Below are 17,777 nucleotides of genomic sequence, written 5' to 3' on the forward strand. Positions count from 1 at the left end.
TACTTATACCTGTACACACACTATAAATAAACACTGCAATCGCTCTACTCCACACTCACATAACCTGCTGCACTACTATCAAAAATAACTATTGCCAGCAAGGGTTGTAGTACAGACCCTTTCTGTTCAAAATGTGTGTTTGCAGGTTAAAGCCGGTGTATTTCAAGTAAAATCAATCTGAACCAGAGGATTTGGATGTGAACAAACAATGCGAAAGACAAAAACACAACCCCCCGTAACCCGCAAAACAATAGAAAAAGGGCAGTCCACCGTGGTCAAATGGAGGTCATGAGACATAAACTCATCAATGGCAAGGAAACAATCTAGAGCTTGTTTGTCCCCTGAATGCTCACTTTTCAAAAGGCTTGCTGCCCTTGTGGCTTGGATACTGCATTGACGTGATATATTTGTACACAGCAAAAATAAAAAGGAATTTGCTAAATCATCAATCATCGGTCCAAATTATTTGAACGACTGTAGTATTTGGGCTTTTAGTTATAACTACTGGCAATGCTAGTTCACTTTTAGTTTTGCCTGGAGGTAAACAAGTCTCTAATGATGTCTCAGTTTCGGTCCTGCAGTCGTGGCTAGACATTTCTAGACAAGAAGAACCTGTATTTTGTTGATGAGCAACTCTTATAAGGATTTATGAAACAAGTCTATACCAGAAGCCATACAACGTCTTACCTGCCAAAAATGTCTTGGTTTGCACTAAATATTGATTCCATTTTCTCAAATTGTGTAGGAATATGCTAACAGTTAATGTCAGTTAACTTTCTTTTACAGTTAGATAAAAAGGTCCAACAATTAACTGTCAACATACAGTTTGGGGATTAAAGAGGCTCTTTCTCATTCACCTATATTGGCCTTTTGTTCTGTGACATTCCCGGTGACCTCCAGGTGCCCTTCAGTTGTGGCCAGCTGGCCTAACCTTGTCTGATCAGACCTAGCCAAGCAGATGTCACCACCTGTCCCAAGCTCTTTAATACATACTAGGTAAACGCAGGTTTAGGAAAACAGCAGCTGTAAAGTATTCTAGTCAAACCTGCCGAATACACATCACCATGTTGGTCACCATTTTGAATTGGCTTCTTTACGAGAATGATGAATGAATGAAACGTTGATGCATGCAAGCAAACAAAGACACAGGAATCATTCAGAAGTGCACTCACTTTGTCTAGCGACTTCTTGATCTGGTAGTGGAACTTCTCTTTGACCTCATCCAGGAGCTGCTGGAGTTTGGGCTCCTCCGGCATGCCTTGGTACTTCCTGGCAAGCTGCAGGTAGCAGGGCCACTTGGCTGAGTCAAAGCCCCAGTGGCAGGTCCTCTTATCGGGTGACTTGTGTGAATGCATGACAAACTTCTGTGGTGAATAGAGCAACTGGCACTCAACGCACTGGATGCAGGGAGCCTCAGGCTCGGTGTAGAACTGGGGCACAAAGAGACCCTGGCACTTCCCCAAACACTGGTGCTCCACCTGGAAACTGGCTTCACTCTCCTTCAGCAGGCCCTGGGTCAACAGCTTTCCGCTGGGGTCTGCAGGCAATGCCGCCCCCGGACGCAGCAGAGCGTTGCACAACCTCTGTGCATCCGTCAGTGTAATGAGGCCACAGGAAGGTGCGTTGAACGGCAGAATGCCCAGCACCTTGAGGATATGCAGCTGCTCAGCGTCGCAACGTGAGCAGTAGACATAGAGCTCGTCGCACACAGTGTTGATCTGCTGCAGTGAGAAGTCGCGGAGCACAGAGTTTAGCACCTGAGGCAGGCAAAGCCGCTTCTCTCCCCCAACAACGAAGCAGGAGATAGACTCTCCTTCCAGCAGCGAGTGGGTGATTTCAGTAGAGCTGTCACAGGGAACCAGCAGAGGGCCCCCTCCCAGAACAGGAGGAGAGGACAGGGGGGGCATACCGGTCGGGGAATACTCATGGCCAGTGCGGGCTGAAAAGGCAGCTGGGCCCCCGAGTGAGCTCTGGCTGCTCAGGGTGAACTGGGCCAGTGTGTGTTTGAGCCCAGGGCTCAGGTCCAGGGCTTTAGCAGAGCCCACCATGTGCAGTTCAGCCCGGCCCTCCACATCCATGTCAGAGTCGTGGCAAAGATCATCGATCTGCTCCCTCTTCACCTTTGGAGTTTTGGGGAGGGAATCCAAGCTGCGACGCTTCAGGTTGATCTCCGCCATCACTCGCTTCTTGATAGGCGCGTCTTCCAGTCGCTCTCTGTACAGCCGTTTCATGTTGCCCTTGAATGAGGTCAAGTCTTTGAAAGGGGTTTTCAAACTGGTCTGGGTGCTGGCCATGTCTAAACACTTGGTTATTGTCGTTTCGTCTGCTGACTGAGTTCTTGTAATCTTTTTTTCTATTCAAGTCTTTTCAAATGACACAAATCTTCTGGTAGTGAGAAACATGCATGATGATGACTGATGTTTTCTTTGTTCTGATCCGCTTCCTGAGTATGAAAAAACTGGGATTTAGAAGACAGAGAAGAGGCCGGGAAATAATTATTTGGTCAGTATTTAAAATGCAGCTCATTAATTCATTTCCTGGAGATGAATAAACAAAACTGAAAACAATCTGATTAATATCTGTTGTGAAGCATGATATTTCCGTATAGAGTTTCAGTGTTTGATGCCGCTGTCCCGGCTGGGGGCTGATGAGGTCAATGGCTGCCCACTAAACCAAATGGCCATTACCATACTTCACACAAACACAAGGCGTTCTCAGCCCTTGTAATTTAACCCCAGTGGGAATTTTCATCTGGGGTTTCACCAAAGGTTTCGAAACAAACTTTCCAGCACAAAGTGAGAATTTTAACAAGCGAAACCAGTTGACCAGACATGACAACTAAAGTGAAATCCCCCACCACCCTGCCCCTCTCCCATTACATTGTTAATGTAAGGCTGATACAATAGTCAAAAACATTTCAATTAGCAAATGAAAGTGCCCTTCCCAACCATATTGTGCCTTTCCCTAGGTCTGCTTACCCCACGCTGACCCCATCAACTCCTTGAAAAACAATTGATAAAAGCGTTAACAGCAGTCGTCCCCTTTTCTCAGGCCGTTCACAGCTTGACATTCAGCGGTATGGAAAGCGTGGTTTCCCCCTTTTTACTCGCGGGCTTTAATGCGGAAAATCTAAATGGACTATAACAGGGTAACAACACTTAGCTGGTATCCCCAATTCAAAACGCAATGTAGATGATAATGGCTACTGCTGCAATATGACACGAAAAGACGGCAGATTGAATGCACTTCTGCTTGAAAATACATCATTCGGTGCATCGTTTGCGCTTGTCGTTAAATGCATTTGATTTAGAAATTGACACTAAATTGGTATTTCGGCTTTTCAAAAAGGCAAAAACGCTCATTCGGTCAAATGACCACGGTGCAAAGATGTGCATGCTTGTGCAAATGTCAGCATCTCATCGTTTTTTTCCACTGACTTATATGCTGCGGCAGAGCAAATCTCGAGCAGATTCCGAAACGGGTTGATGTTTGTGGGCGTTTAAAAAAATGAAATGTAAAATAGCAAATATAACCGTGGGCCAGTTGTAAGGTTGGAAAAAAACGTGTAAAATCAGACCAGCGACCGATAAATTAGGGTTTACTGGGGATGGGGGGGGGGCAGCTTCCACCTCTGCCTGTGAAAACCTCAACGGTTTATTTCCGTCAGAAATCTCAACACCCGCATTGCTACAATAAATTACAACGCGGTGGCATTTCTAAAACAACCTAACAGCACATAAAAAAAATTGGGAAATATTTCTCCATGTCACCTCCACTTCTGGTGTCCTTTATGCTGCTGCAAGGACACCGCGTATAATAATGCTCCTGCTCCCTGTCCATCCACGGCTATCCCCTCCTCCTCCTCCTCCTCTCTCTCTCTCCAGTCTGCACACCGTACCTCGCCTCCTCTGCTGGCTCGCCACGACCGCACTGGTATGTAGACAGCGCTGATAATGACATTCACTGTCTACACTACAGTCTGGTCTGGGGAAGGCACCGCGGTCCAGCGTTACACGCGCGCGCACGCACACACACACACACGCACACACAGTTTGGTGTTCACAACCGCAGCAGCTCTCCGTCCGTTTGTTAAAACATACCGGTGACGTTAAGTGCCGGTGCCGTTACACCGCACAGTCAAATCGTTTTAAAGCAATACATTTGCGTCTGAATCACAAATAAACACGTCTTAGCAAACATACATACGGAACGTGAACGCGTTAATAGTCACCTGACATTCAATAACGATCATGTTTCTTTTCTTTTAACGTTAGATATACACCGCTCTCGCTAGCTTCACCCGGGACAGTGGCTGTGAAGCGCTCACACGTTGATCCGAATAGAGGGACTGTGAAGCAGGCTAACGCAGCTCCCATGAGCACAGACAGGCTAACTTAACCCGGGTCACCCCCACGGCAAGAGCGGCGATACAAACTGAATGCTCACCCAGCGCACGGAAAGGGACAAACAGCCGTGTCCGTCGCAACAGAGAAGGAACAAAACCCACGATGATATGATGGTCGGCGAGTGACGCGATAGAGCCGGCCACCATTAAAGCAGACTAACCCCCAGACTCAGGACGACACCGTTGGCTAACTGACGTTAAACCGGGCTAGCTTCGCCCCCCACACCGTCAGTGTGAACACAGGAATTATAACTTAACCGTTAAGTTTGACAACCGCCTATCAGCAGATAAACGCCTGATCAAAACGTCCATTTAGAAGCTCCATCTTTTTTTACCCGAGTAGCTTGAACACTTGCCTGAAAAAAAGAAGCTGCGTGTGTCGGTCGTCCTCACTCGCGCGGGGTCTTCTCGGTACTGGGAAAAGCCTGGCGGACCGTCAACAAGATGCAGCTAGAGGCTCCACGACAGCCCCGCGACGTCACACTGCACACGGGCTGAGAGGCGGAGACGTCACCCGGCTGACGGAAACTATGCGGGGGTGTCTCTCGTCTGTCTGTCTGTCTCGCACAGCCTGGGAGTTGTGTTTCCTCTAGCAGGAGTTGAAGCTGCGAGCAGAGAGAGAGAGAGAGGTGGAGCTAGACGTCAACAGCAGGCAGTCAGCGGATGCTTAAAGGTTCTTAAAGGAGTCCAGAATTGGGTCCTCACTGTATTGTATTGTATATGCATTGTAGGTGTTCTTCACTGCACGTTTGTTTTTATTTCAGGCCAAACATTTTTATTTATTTTTATTTCAAGGAGGAAATTTCAAATGAATACGTTTTCAGCAGGATTTCCCCCCATACTATATATCTAATTTTTAGGTAATACCTCCCGCAAAATCCATTATTTTAGAGATTTACCTTCATGTTCCTTTGGTTTGAATTATGTTGGAGGCCAGTTTTATTTGACATGGTCTTTGCTGACATGAACTGACATGACAGAAAGCTTTATCTCTAACGCTGGCTTTCCATCAAGTTTGTGTTAAAATGAGAGGACAAACTGAATGGGCAAAAGGGTTGCTTCTTCTCCCGCACCTCCCCCACACTCTTTTTATGAACCTATCCTCTGCAAAAGGTCAAGAGGTCATTCAGGCAGTCTATTGTGCCTCTAGTGCTGATGGGAGTTAATGAAATCTGAGTGTGAGGTGGTCAGGAATGAGATTTTTGCAAATTACAGCAATATTTATTTTTTAAGAAGATTAAATTCCCTTTTCTTCTATAACTCCTGTTCTTGCCTGTAACCTGAATCTCTAAAGGTTATTGTCTCTACATAAACTTGGTTTCTTTCAGCTGGCTGGCTGACTGACCCACAGTGTGATGTCACATGTCTGTGAGAGCAGAGAGGCTTGATAAAGCTTTGATAAACAACACCGTCGGCCGTTTCGCCACAGCCTCTCTCTGGCTCACTCTTTGACAGCAAGGTCAGCATTTGTATTATGAGAGCAGATGTGCGTACACCCTGTCCAGCCCCAGAGAACAACAAGAGGGACATTGATTTTCCTGTAATAACATCACTCTGTGTACTGCAGGGACCAAATTAATCTCATATCTGCCATATTGTGACCGTCGCTGATAGTTCATTAGGGTTAAAGCCAAAAGCTGAAGAATGAGGTTCAGCCGTGGTGAAAGAGCTGAGATTCACAGACAGAGTGTAACAGACAAGCATATTGATAAGCCTCTCCATTAGCCGAGAATCTGTCTAACTGTTACTGGGCTTAGTACTAAGTGGGCCCTGGGGACGGACACCTCACTGCCGTTTTCAGGCATCCTGTTTGGAATCAATGTGGGATATTGAAATATGTCCTGAGATGTTCAGTGGATGTATTTGTAATTTGGGGTAATGAAGCTTGCTGAAGTGCTGGTCCGAGGTCAAACGACACCTTCACCGCAAAGTCTGAGGTGTCAAAATAAAAGTACTCGATGCAGATAAACTACCCTCGTACTTTAATGTACATGCTGTATTATAATATCGGTACTAGTATTTTGCATAACTACAACATAATGCCACATTTTTATTTGTATTTTGTATAATCAGTGGTACACACAGCTTCTTTTATTCTAAAGTGGCATTTGTCTCTTGTAAATCCTGCAGGTTTATTTCCTGTAAATTGTGCTTCTCTTGTGTTCTCGTCACTGTATGTTAACTACGAGTGCATCCCATTTCTTCATATACATTATGTAGGTGTTCTGAAGGGACGGTCATGAGGAATCAACTCAATTGCCGCCACTATATCATTACAATCACTTAAATAGAAAATGCACCATTTGAAACTAAATTACAGGGAAGGTGTTATATAGAGATGCTGAGGAACAAGTCATTACCAGCACTACAGTCAAGAGCAAGGTAAATAAAGTGCGATAGCCTGGACACTGTGCCAAGTAGAACACTATCCACCTTAAATTGCACTGTGTGTTTTACTAAGGGATCGCATTTAGCACCAAGTATGATTCTTCTGCTGCTTAATTAATCCCTTAAGGGACAAAATAAAACACCCAACAAGATAAGAACAATTAAAACAGGAGGTTTTTTCAGATCCTCCTCCGTTTTACATCATTAATTATACAAGGTTAGCCTTCCCTGTGTCTTCCACAGGGTGATATGGAGCCACAGTGCCTGGGGAGGCGTACCTCGTTCAGCGCCGGAGAGGGCACAGGAACAATGTCAAACATACCATCATGGGAATACAAAATTATGCAAAGACATTTATCCTTGTCCTGCGTGCAGCAATGCTGTATTTGACTGCTGTAGTAGTACAAGGGGAGTCATTTTCCACAAAATCTGGTTCAATTGAGACACTAGACAATGGTTTAGTGGGGCAGGATATTAAATAAGCCTCACACAATCGGTTTCCAACCACCATTGTGCGACTTATTGCAGCACACAAATCAATCCGTTTTATTATTTCTGACACATCATCATTTCCATGACCCTTTTATTTTTCACCTCTCAGAGCTCAGCACTGTGAGAGGCACAGAGGGGGCGGCAATGGTGTCAATGACCTTTCAACCCCCGAGTACACCGAGGGCCTTCTAAAAGCCAGGCGGGAGTCACGTGACCAGCGCAGACACAAGCAGCTGGAGTGGAAAAGCTCAAGCTTAACGACTCAAGCCTAATTCCCTTCTCTCCAGACGCCCATGTGGGTCTGAGAGCTCAGGTCTGGTCTCAGCAGTAAAACCATCACAAGCCTGATGGTGCGAGTTTGTTCAGACAGGCATGATCTCAATGGTGCACCATTCGTCACCAAAATGATATATATTTTTAGTAGGACTGATAGGCTGCATTACTTCCCAGTCTTTGGTTACAACTCTTAAAAGGTAGGGTCGTTTAACCACTCTACCAAAGTGGCCCCATGGCTGTTGATTCACTACTTTGGACTGGACTGTAATATCGCAAACAACTATTGGCTGGATTGTCAGGAAAATTCAAGCCGATATTCTCAGCTGAACAGCACTCTTTAATGATTGACAGACCCACACTGAAACATGCACATATTACCACAAGGAGAGAAATAAAATGTTTATTTTACCGTCTGTGTTTTTTTTTTCTTTGCACACTAAGAATACATGTCAGCAGAGTCCTCTGGGTGGTAAACATCCCCAAAACACAACAAATACAACAAATAGTGTTTTCATTGGATTCACCCAGTAACATTTTGGAATCAATGTAGTGATAACAAAACAAAAAAAAGAGAATCAAAATTCAATCTGATTCACAAAAAAGTAAGAAAAAAGCTAAAGTAACATGTGTAACAGATGAATGAGTTCCTCTGGTCACCACGTGAAGCACAAAAACATTTTCCAAGTAGTGAGAAGCTTCACAGTCTGGAGGTTCACTCACCATCACTTAATGTCGTTACAGTCCGGGGTAGAGAACGGCTTTATGTAGCCTTTATGTGCTTTAAATCAGTTTGACAATATATCTAATTTGGGTAATGGTATATATGGTAAAAATAAAGCAAACACAGTTTAAGGTAAATACTGTGTTGTGTCTTCTGACCAATCTCTCGCTTAAACAATCCGTATTTTGATTTACAATGAAAGACGTACATGGAATGGAGAAAGTACCAAAAAAAAAAAAAAAGACAGACCATTCATTTCAGAAAAGCATTTCATTAAAAATGAACAAAAAAAATCGGAATATATAAATTCTTTGACCTGGGACAGCACATATCCGTATGTATACTGTACCTTCTAATTCATACCAGCAAAGACATTAAAATGTTTTTTGGTCCCGTGTGAATGCATATTTCATGGATAGTCGGCACAGTAAAATGTAACCTGCGCTCCAGCGTTCAGGTATGATGTGCTTCTCTTTCGGCCCATTTCCCTGCATTGTGGGCTCTTTCATTCACAGTTTGAGAGTATTAACTCATTATTAGTGTTGGTTGGATGCTGCTGTATACGTTCCTTCATTCTGGGGAGAAGGGACTCAAAGTAGACACCTTCTGGTTTCCAGATGTTTTTGTGTTTTCATCTAAACAACAAAGCCTGAACCTTTTGGTTGTTACTCTGGCTGGACATGTGACACATTAGAACAACATATATAATGATGTTAAATAAAACATGAGAAAAATATATAGATTTTTTATCTTTTTGTTTGTTTAAAGGCTAGTGTTATGATTCTTCTTTCGTCTACAGTAGGGCCGTTGCGACAAAGCTGAATCCAAAACGTCTTTAAGGTGATTAAGTTGTCAGTTTTGTCCGACTGTGGCTTGAAGCTAAAAAGGTCTAATATTTATAGAAGATTCATATATGTACAAATAAAATATGCATTGAAAACACCCCACCAGCTGGAAGGAAAGGATGTTCAGTTCATCCGTCAGGGGGCTGCGCCTCATCCCCCGACATACAGCAACCTTGGAAGAACTTTGTAACCTTGTTGGCTACCAATAACGAGGCCCCGATGAGAAAATCAATATCAGTGCAGATTTACATGATATAAAAATAATGAGAAAAGAAAGTAGGCTTAAGGGCAAGTGGTTATAAATGGCAGAGTGTGAGACTGGTTTTGGCAAATAAGCGTTCTACTGTGCATGTGCAGCCTTCGAACAGAAGGTTGATGTTGCCGGGTTGTCTCGTAACCATGCAGCTTGAAGACACTGAGACGCCACGTAACATGTGCATGAGTGAGTGTGTGAGTGTGTGTGTGTGTGTGTGTGTGTGTGTGTGTGTGTGTGTGTGTGTGTGTGTGTGTGTGTGTGTGGGAGGGTGTGTGGTGTGTATGAGCACAGAAGTCACGTCCCCTCACACACACTCCTCCGCCGACATCAGGAGTGGGTTGATGTACTCGAATCCTTCAAACTCAGACTGGTCGATCTTCTTGACCACATCACTACGATAAAGAAAAGAGATTATTATTTTTTTGTTTGTGAAAATTGCATGATATATTTTTTTGAAGCTAAATGAAAAAGAGAGATATAAAATGGGCACTCACTCATCATCAGGCGTGAGCTGGATGGGCTCGTTGGTAAACTGGGCGTCAAAGTTGTCCAATCCGAATTCCCCTGAGATGTTGGGCTTGAAAGGAGGGACCACCTGTTTCTGCTCGAGCTGAAATAACAACACAGGAAACAGGTGAGACCTTAACAACCGGATCTGCCCAAACACATTAAATCAATATTTAAACTGAGTGATATTGACGATAGCAGATCCAAAGATAATTCATCTGCAAACATTTCTTGTCATTTATTATAGTCAATAAATATCCTTGGATTTTGGACTGTTGGTCAGGCAGAACAAGATGTTTGTAGGCATCGCTTTAGGCTCTCGGAAATTGTGATGCTTATATTCACTTTTTCTTTGAAACTTTGTAGACTAAATAACTAATGGGTCAGTTGATAAAATAAATGGAAGATCGGGGCCGATCATTTATGTAAAATGCATTGGAAAAAGGACACTAAAATCCTTCTTTGGTCTTCAGCCCACCATATCCGTTTCCATTAACAAATACTTCAGCAGAACGAGCCATTTAAAACCGTGACAAAAACTTTGATGACGCACATGCACTCAGCACCTCAGTTCCTCAGATTACAGTCATCTCAGTATAGAGTTAACTCACAGCAACTCATGTCTGTAAGAATGCTCCGCCTGCAGGCCGATAGGGGCCCTGCAGGGCTAAATTTAATGGTAGTGTGCATGTGCATGTGACAGAGGAGGGAGGGACGTGGGAAGGGTGTAAACCGATCCCTCCAGACACTCTGACCGACTGCTGGGTCGCTGCTCCAGACCAAACAGGGAAAAAGAGGTCATTGTGATCCCTGGCGAGCTGCCCTGTCTGTCTGTCTGTCTGTCTGTCTGTAAGGGTAATTTGTCAGTCTGAGAAGAGACTAAAATGTGCCTGATCATTTACACATGTACAGTTTGTGTGTGTGTATGTATCCATACACACAAACACACACACACACATATATATATATATATATATATATATATATATATATATATATATAAATAAAAGTACATGCTCTTCTAATCTACAGATAGCAAAATGTTAGTTTTTTCTTTTTTCTTTATGTATATATTATTTAATGAATTGGCGTTCCAGCTTATGTAAAGTAATATGTAGCATAATATTAAATTCAACTGGTGTCAGTCTCGAGCCCAAAAAAAAGGTGATTTAAAATGTTGTATTGGTAAATCATATCCTAGGCTTTTACCTATGTGCAATTAGCAAAAGGGTTTCTGTATAACATTATAAACAATTTGCTGATAAATTGATAAAACATGAAATGGATGGTCAAAATAGTCCGCTGAGAATCAATTTTCTCAGCGGAAATGTAAAAAATAATTGTTGGTTCTCAAGTGTGGATTTGTAATTGAAAATTGAATATTTGTTATGTTTAGGAGTTTCTGAAAGTCTAATCGAACAAATAATCAAGAGATTGATCAATAAGGAGTTGCAACCCAACTTAAATTATGTCTCGATAAGTGTTGACAAGTGTTGATTTTTAATCTGAGTTTAACTTTCAGTGAGATTCCTAGAAGTGATTCTGGAATGTTCCATAGAGTCAACGGATTTCCTTCAATTGGAATTATTAAAGGGGATTAAGGTGACGATCAAGGCAACACAAGGTAAGTATAATAATAAAAGTGAGTGACTCACAAGGTCCCAATCTACGTTTCGGAAGAATGGATGGCCCATGATGTCGGCAAAGCCTGTCTGAGGGTGGCAGCCTAGACGCTCCTTGGGATCCTGTGGGAGCGAGGGCAAAAGGAGGGTGAGAGACGGTATGTAATGATGGGGGAGGAGACGGACAAAAATATCAGACGAGCAAGAAAAGTGGAGAGGGTGAGAAAGGAGAGAATTTGGAATTTGGAAAAAAAGAGTGGATTTTGTTGATCCATCGGGAGTCAACATTGTTTTACAAGCCTGTGCGACCCTTCTTACCTTGTTGAGGAAGCCCTTGAGGACGCTGGCGGCTTTGACTGACAACGAGCGGGGGATTCGGATCTGTTTTTCCAATATTACTGCAGGAGGTGAGAGAAAAGGGGAGAGGGGGGAGACAGACAGTCTCTTGAGTCTTAAATGACAGAAGATGGCACTGACACTCCTGCAGTTATATACAGCATTTCAATAAAGTGTCAATGGCTTTTGATAATACTGTCTGGAAATAATATGACTTCAGTAACGTTTTCATCCCCATCAATCCAACATTGTTCTGGCTGTTATAAGAAAACATTTTGAAACAGTATTTACAATGAAATAAGGGCATGTATTCACACAGTTCCCTGTAACAGATGGCATGTGCCTGGTACTGGGAGAAGTGGCCATTGGAAAGGTGTCAATACAAAGGTGTTACATCTTTCCACTGTGCTGTTTTTTTGCTCCAGTTATAAATCTTAGCTGTGTTTGTGTGTGTATGGTGTGTGTGTTACCTTGGAAGAGGTAGTCTTCTGTGTTCTGGTCTGGGTTATCAGAGCTCCCGACGATATCGAAGGGCGACCGGCCTGCCATCATCTCAAACATCAGCACGCCCAGCGCCCACCAGTCCACACTGAACCCTGAAGACATAAACACACACACATTGTATGTTAGAATCCGATGTATGACCAAAAGGGGACAGAGCACGGATATTTTAAACATTCATCATTAATAGAGCAGCAAAAACAAAGAATAAATTAGCAATGTTCTTAAGAACTCATATACTTTATTATTTGCACAAATTCCACCAGAATTTGAGGGTTACTATAGCAACCACTCCCACCATAAAAGCATAATAGCAGTATTTTTGCATCCTTTCACCCCTCGACAACAAATCTCATACTTGCTAAATGGTTTTCAGATCGAGCCAATTAGGGCTTAACTACAGCATACCGAAATATAACACACAGGTGATGTATTAAAAGTGTTTCATTATTTCACAAGAGATATATACCTTTAGATCTATTTTTAAGATCAATAAACTTCAAAATAGCACAAAGGAATGGGTTTGACAGCTTTTTATTAAATTCAAAACCAGTATTGACTCCACTTCGAATCAGAATCCTTTCCATTCCCTTATCAAAGACTTATTAGGTGAACTTAATAACCAGAGATAGTTCAAATTTTTGTGAAGTGCGGTTGTATGAGTTACTTTTCCACAGACTGTGTATTGCAGAAGGCAGTTAGCATGCAGGAGATGGAGAAGCAGACAGGAGCAAAGCAATGACGAAAACAACTACAACTTATAGGTGTATTATTGAGAAAGTATAAACAGTATAATTATAATTTTCTAGAAGCAGCCTAATTAATTGATGTTTACAACTTGGAATGACAACCTGAAAATAGCATCACAACACATGAAATGTTAGAAAGATAAACGGTTTGACAAGATATTTGTTAGCGTCAGGGCTTAATGAAAAAACTGATTGAAAAACTGATTTCTTGCATATTCCAAACCTTCTAAAGGAAGTGAAAACACCTGATAAGTGGACTCATTTTGCTTCTTTTATTTTGTTGGTGAACATTTAAAAAAAAAAAAAAAAACAGTCTGAAAGTAATTATAATTGGTCGCTGGCTGTGCAGGCAGGACCCCATGCAAGAATCAGTAGCACATGTGGAATTAATAAGGCTTAATTTTTTTATTTATCAGATAAACTAAACACTTTGTCTTCATCGAAAAGCAAACATTGCTTGTTTCATTTCCTATTAAGAAGAAAAATGGATTGTGTAAAGTATCGTGGTGGGTCTAAGTATTACGTTGCATGTACAGAGATTTGAATGGTGGAAAAATGTATTGTTCTGCCTGAATATAAGAGTTTTCTGAAGGCCTTTATTTTACAATAAAGAGTTACCAATAACATTAACAATGGTGTTGTACTATTCTATTGTACTGACTCACATGCAAAACACTGGTCTGATCCTTTAACAGTGGATCCCATTGCCATCATACCTCTTTTGGTAACCATGGAGATGTTTTTCTATTTTCATTGTATTGTATTTCTAGATACATCCAGCACTGTAGTAGACTATGCTTGAACTGTGTTCTTAATTGCTGTTACACATGAACAATTTTCTGATTGATACATGTTAGTCATCCTTGCCCACATTGTTGTTGAACAATACACTCTAAATAATGAGTTAATGTATAATAATGAATGTGCAGAATTTTGCTTCTGCGATTACTTTGTTGCCTTTTTAATGTATTTGCTATTTACGTTCTTGATTTTTTTGTCCATTTACTCAATTCTAGCTCTTGATGCTCATTGTTCTGATGCAGGGATTGTGCTGAATTGTATCACATTTTACAAATCTTAATCTATGTATACTCATTTGATGAAGACTTCTCAAGTAGTCTGCACCATGTAGCCTCCACAATCATGACCGAGAGCAGCATCCCCGACATTACTGCATAATGCTTCCTATATTGTCTCATAGCAAATATAAGGATGGCATTTCTAGTAAGTGCTTGTGTGTTGCAGCTCTCACCGTAATCCTCTCCTCTAAGTATTTCGGGGGCGATGTAATTGGGTGTACCACAGAACGTGCTTGTTGTATCGCCCGGTCTCAAGCCCTCCTGCGAAAAACAAAAAGATCATCAGCTGTGAGATCCTCTGAGAGGGCTGTAAACTTACACCTATGCAGCTTTGCAGGGGCTTTTATCCGAAGTGGTTTGCAATTTCATTAGAGCCTCGGCTTTTCATACACAGTCAACTGCAATCCACACCTTGCACATGCCGTAGTCTGTCAGTTTGATGTGTCCTTCAGAGTCCAGCAGCACGTTGTCGAGCTTCAGATCTCTGTAGATGATTCCCCGTTCGTGGAGATAGTTGAGCGCCAGACTGATCTCTGCGGAGTAGAATCTGAAAGAGAGATTCAAGTGTATTCAACATCACATGATAACATTTTTAAAAAAAAGACAGAACGTGACTTCAATCTTATTCCCTTTAATTAGACGTGAGACAAAATGTGTGACTACCTGGCGTGTTCTTCTGGGAGTTTCCTTTGTCTCTGCATGTGGAACATTAGATCTCCACCGTTCACATATTCAATAACAAAGAAAAGTCTGTAAAAAGAAGCAATTGTTATGGAGGTTTATGTTTCTCCAATTTTAAGTTATTAACCAGGGAGTTTTTTAACCTACGATTTTTTTTTTTTAAAGGAAAACAAAAAACACACTTTTTGTTCAAAACAAAATCAACAAAAAGAGTTGCAGCACAATCAGTCATCAGCATATACGACAAATATGTTGAATATTTTAAAATTGAAATGTGTTATAAAAGCATCACATTTTCTGGCGCTTGATGCTTTTGTTACTCCAAATTAATCTCCAAAGTATAATGTGTAACTTCCTTGGACCAATCAGGTGTCATTATATTAAAATATAATGACAGTTGCATGGTTCTTTGATTATATTGCAAGTCTGCTGTCATTCAAATCTGATCAAACCACACCAAACAGTCCAGAGAAAGCAGTCTTTGAGTGTTTAACTGTTAACAAATAATTAATTAAATGAATAAATGTTTTTACTTTGTTGCTTATTTATTCATTTTAACCTTAATATTACAAAGAAATACTAGTGCTAACCATGATGGAGATCTTCCTGTGACCACACTGCTCTGGTTGTGTTAAATGGACCTGAACCACAGCAGCAGTAGGCAAGGAAATGCTCTTTTGCATCATATTCAAACACTTGTATCTGTTTGTGATACACTGACAAACAGATTGACATTTGGGTATGCCACCCCCCCGCGCCAAATACAATAATTGCAGACTTTCTCCAAGCCTTGAAGAAACAGAATGACTCACACAGGAAAGATGCTCTCACCTGCTTTCTGTCTGGAAACAGGAATGGAGGCCGACCAGGAAGGGGTGATTGGATGCCTGCTCAAAAACGTGCTTTTCTGTTTGGACCCAGTCAATGTCCTGTGAGAGAAACACACAAAGACACACCCCAAGTGTAAGTCTGAGCTCATTCTGACAAAGTACCCATGAACTTCTGGAAGCTGAATAAGCATAGTGCTTGATCGACCATCCCGTACAGATAGAGACCAGGGTGGGCACCGGCCAGTAGAAGCAGGTTTCTATTGATGGCTGTATGATAAGATGTCTGGATACGGATGCGGCGCGCGCCGACAGGACAGGGACAGCAGGACACTTCAACATTGATCGAAAGGCACTTGTCAGTTTGTCAATCACGCTAAGTGCGTCTAATCAAGGCTAACTACTCCCATTGCTTCTGGCTGTGTTGCTACATGCAAGATCAATTTCTGATGACATGATGGTTTATCTACACCTTCTTAGAGAGACTGATGGCTTGGAAGAGGTCTGTCAACTAAACTCAAAGTGCTTCAGACAAGATACACAAGGCGGGTCTTCAATGACATGACACACATCTTCACTGTGCCATGACTAACAGCTCCAATCGATTGTGCTAATGGTATTAATTATACATGGCAGTGACAGAAGACTTGTGCCTACACTATCAACTATTCTCACATCTCAATAGCTGCAGTTGCTAGGTTATTGTCACACTGGACGGACTTAAAGGGACAGTTACGCTCATGAGATGTAGATATACACCTTTAAATCTCAAAAGAAGATGGCAAATAAGTAAGATGGTATAAACATTTAAAACTGAAGTGATTAGTTGATTAATTGATAAGTTAATTGACATCATTAAATATGTTCATAACTTTAATATCCGATTGCAGCCTCTCCAATATGAGGATTTGCTGATTTTCTGTTGTATGGCTTTGTAAATTGAATATATTTTAATTTGGACTGTTGGTCGGTCAAAACAAAATACCTGAAGATGATTCCTTCAACTATTTACTATCAGTGGAAACAGCAGTTGTAATGATCATTTTATATGTTATTTTGACAAATGTGTTCAAACCCCACAGGGATGATTGTTGTCTTTGATCAAACATACCTTTAAACTTCACGTATAGATACAAAAAATGCAAAAGTCTCATTGACAGTAAGTGGTACAAAAACAATTCTGTTGAGGTTCGATAGGTACCTCTCACAGCAGCTGGATTTTTGTGATGTCACAAGATTACACAAGAATCTAAGGATCACATGAAAATCCATCTCGTCAGGCTTCAAGTAATGAGTTTCTGTCCGGTAAACCAGAGCACTAACCAATCGCGGTTAGCGTAGATGCTCCAATAGTATCAGTTATATCAGAACTTAAAATGTCTTTCAAAGAGCAAAGAATGACACTGAGGGCATGAGTTTGATTGACAGATGGTTCATCCAATCTCTGTCAAGTATTTTTAGAAAATGCCTGCCCTTTTCCAAAGTTTCCAAGGACAGCTTCTCAGATGGTTCTGTGTCACAATCCATCTGGTGGGTCAAGTTAGTTTCATTGTATTCAATCAGAATCCTTTTAAATCCCATATTGAATCTATTTGGGTAGTTCGTTTGGGGAATGAAGACATCTTTTTTCGTTTTGTTTTTTTCCTTCACCACTTACTACACTGCTCTGTGATATTAATTAACCATGTACTGACTGATTGCTACAAGAAGAAACATTAAGCATGGGACGTGTGAGTCCCTTTCCACAAACAGTGCATTTCAAAGTGGACTTCGGTAAAATATATAGACTCTTTGGAACAGTTAGATCATAAAAAATACATGGTTTAAGTTATGGTTTGAGGCTTTCCGCCATGTTCAGTAAGTCAGTCTTGTTAACAACCGTGTCACTGAGTTAGCACGTGTTTGTATACCTCACCATCTTTTTTTTCTTTGCAGATGCCTGTAGTGTGAAAAAGAGGCAAAAGAGAATATCTAAGAGAGATTGTGAATGGGAAATTCGATATGGGATTCTTTGGGGACGGAATTGGATCCAAAATGATCAGCTATCAAACCCATCCTAATCCTAATAATTATAACCAATAAATAAAAACGA

General features: G+C 41.6%; 2 protein-coding genes across 3 annotated transcripts in view; both read right to left on the minus strand.

Moving 5' to 3' along the window:
- Positions 1 to 2,443, minus strand: part of skila (SKI-like proto-oncogene a) — a 30,047-nt gene extending 27,604 nt beyond the window's left edge. For both annotated transcript variants that reach the window (XM_034556439.1, XM_034556438.1), the window contains exon 1: positions 1,173 to 2,443. In XM_034556439.1, the coding sequence (XP_034412330.1) occupies positions 1,173 to 2,294 (1,122 nt within the window). In that variant the 5' untranslated portion in view covers positions 2,295 to 2,443. The remainder of the gene's footprint in view (positions 1 to 1,172) is intronic.
- Positions 2,444 to 7,945: 5,502 nt separating this feature from the next.
- Positions 7,946 to 17,777, minus strand: part of prkci (protein kinase C, iota) — a 29,105-nt gene continuing 19,273 nt past the window's right edge. Inside the window, exons 10-18 of the mRNA XM_034556440.1 lie at positions 15,690 to 15,787; positions 14,841 to 14,927; positions 14,589 to 14,724; positions 14,351 to 14,438; positions 12,319 to 12,444; positions 11,831 to 11,910; positions 11,546 to 11,635; positions 9,878 to 9,993; positions 7,946 to 9,775 (exon numbers count right to left, since the gene is read on the minus strand). Of these exons, the coding sequence (XP_034412331.1) occupies positions 9,688 to 9,775; positions 9,878 to 9,993; positions 11,546 to 11,635; positions 11,831 to 11,910; positions 12,319 to 12,444; positions 14,351 to 14,438; positions 14,589 to 14,724; positions 14,841 to 14,927; positions 15,690 to 15,787 (909 nt within the window). The 3' untranslated portion in view covers positions 7,946 to 9,687. The remainder of the gene's footprint in view (positions 9,776 to 9,877; positions 9,994 to 11,545; positions 11,636 to 11,830; positions 11,911 to 12,318; positions 12,445 to 14,350; positions 14,439 to 14,588; positions 14,725 to 14,840; positions 14,928 to 15,689; positions 15,788 to 17,777) is intronic.

This window comes from Cyclopterus lumpus, chromosome 17 (assembly GCF_009769545.1).
Source record: "Cyclopterus lumpus isolate fCycLum1 chromosome 17, fCycLum1.pri, whole genome shotgun sequence".
NCBI classification, from domain to species: Eukaryota; Metazoa; Chordata; class Actinopteri; order Perciformes; family Cyclopteridae; genus Cyclopterus; species Cyclopterus lumpus.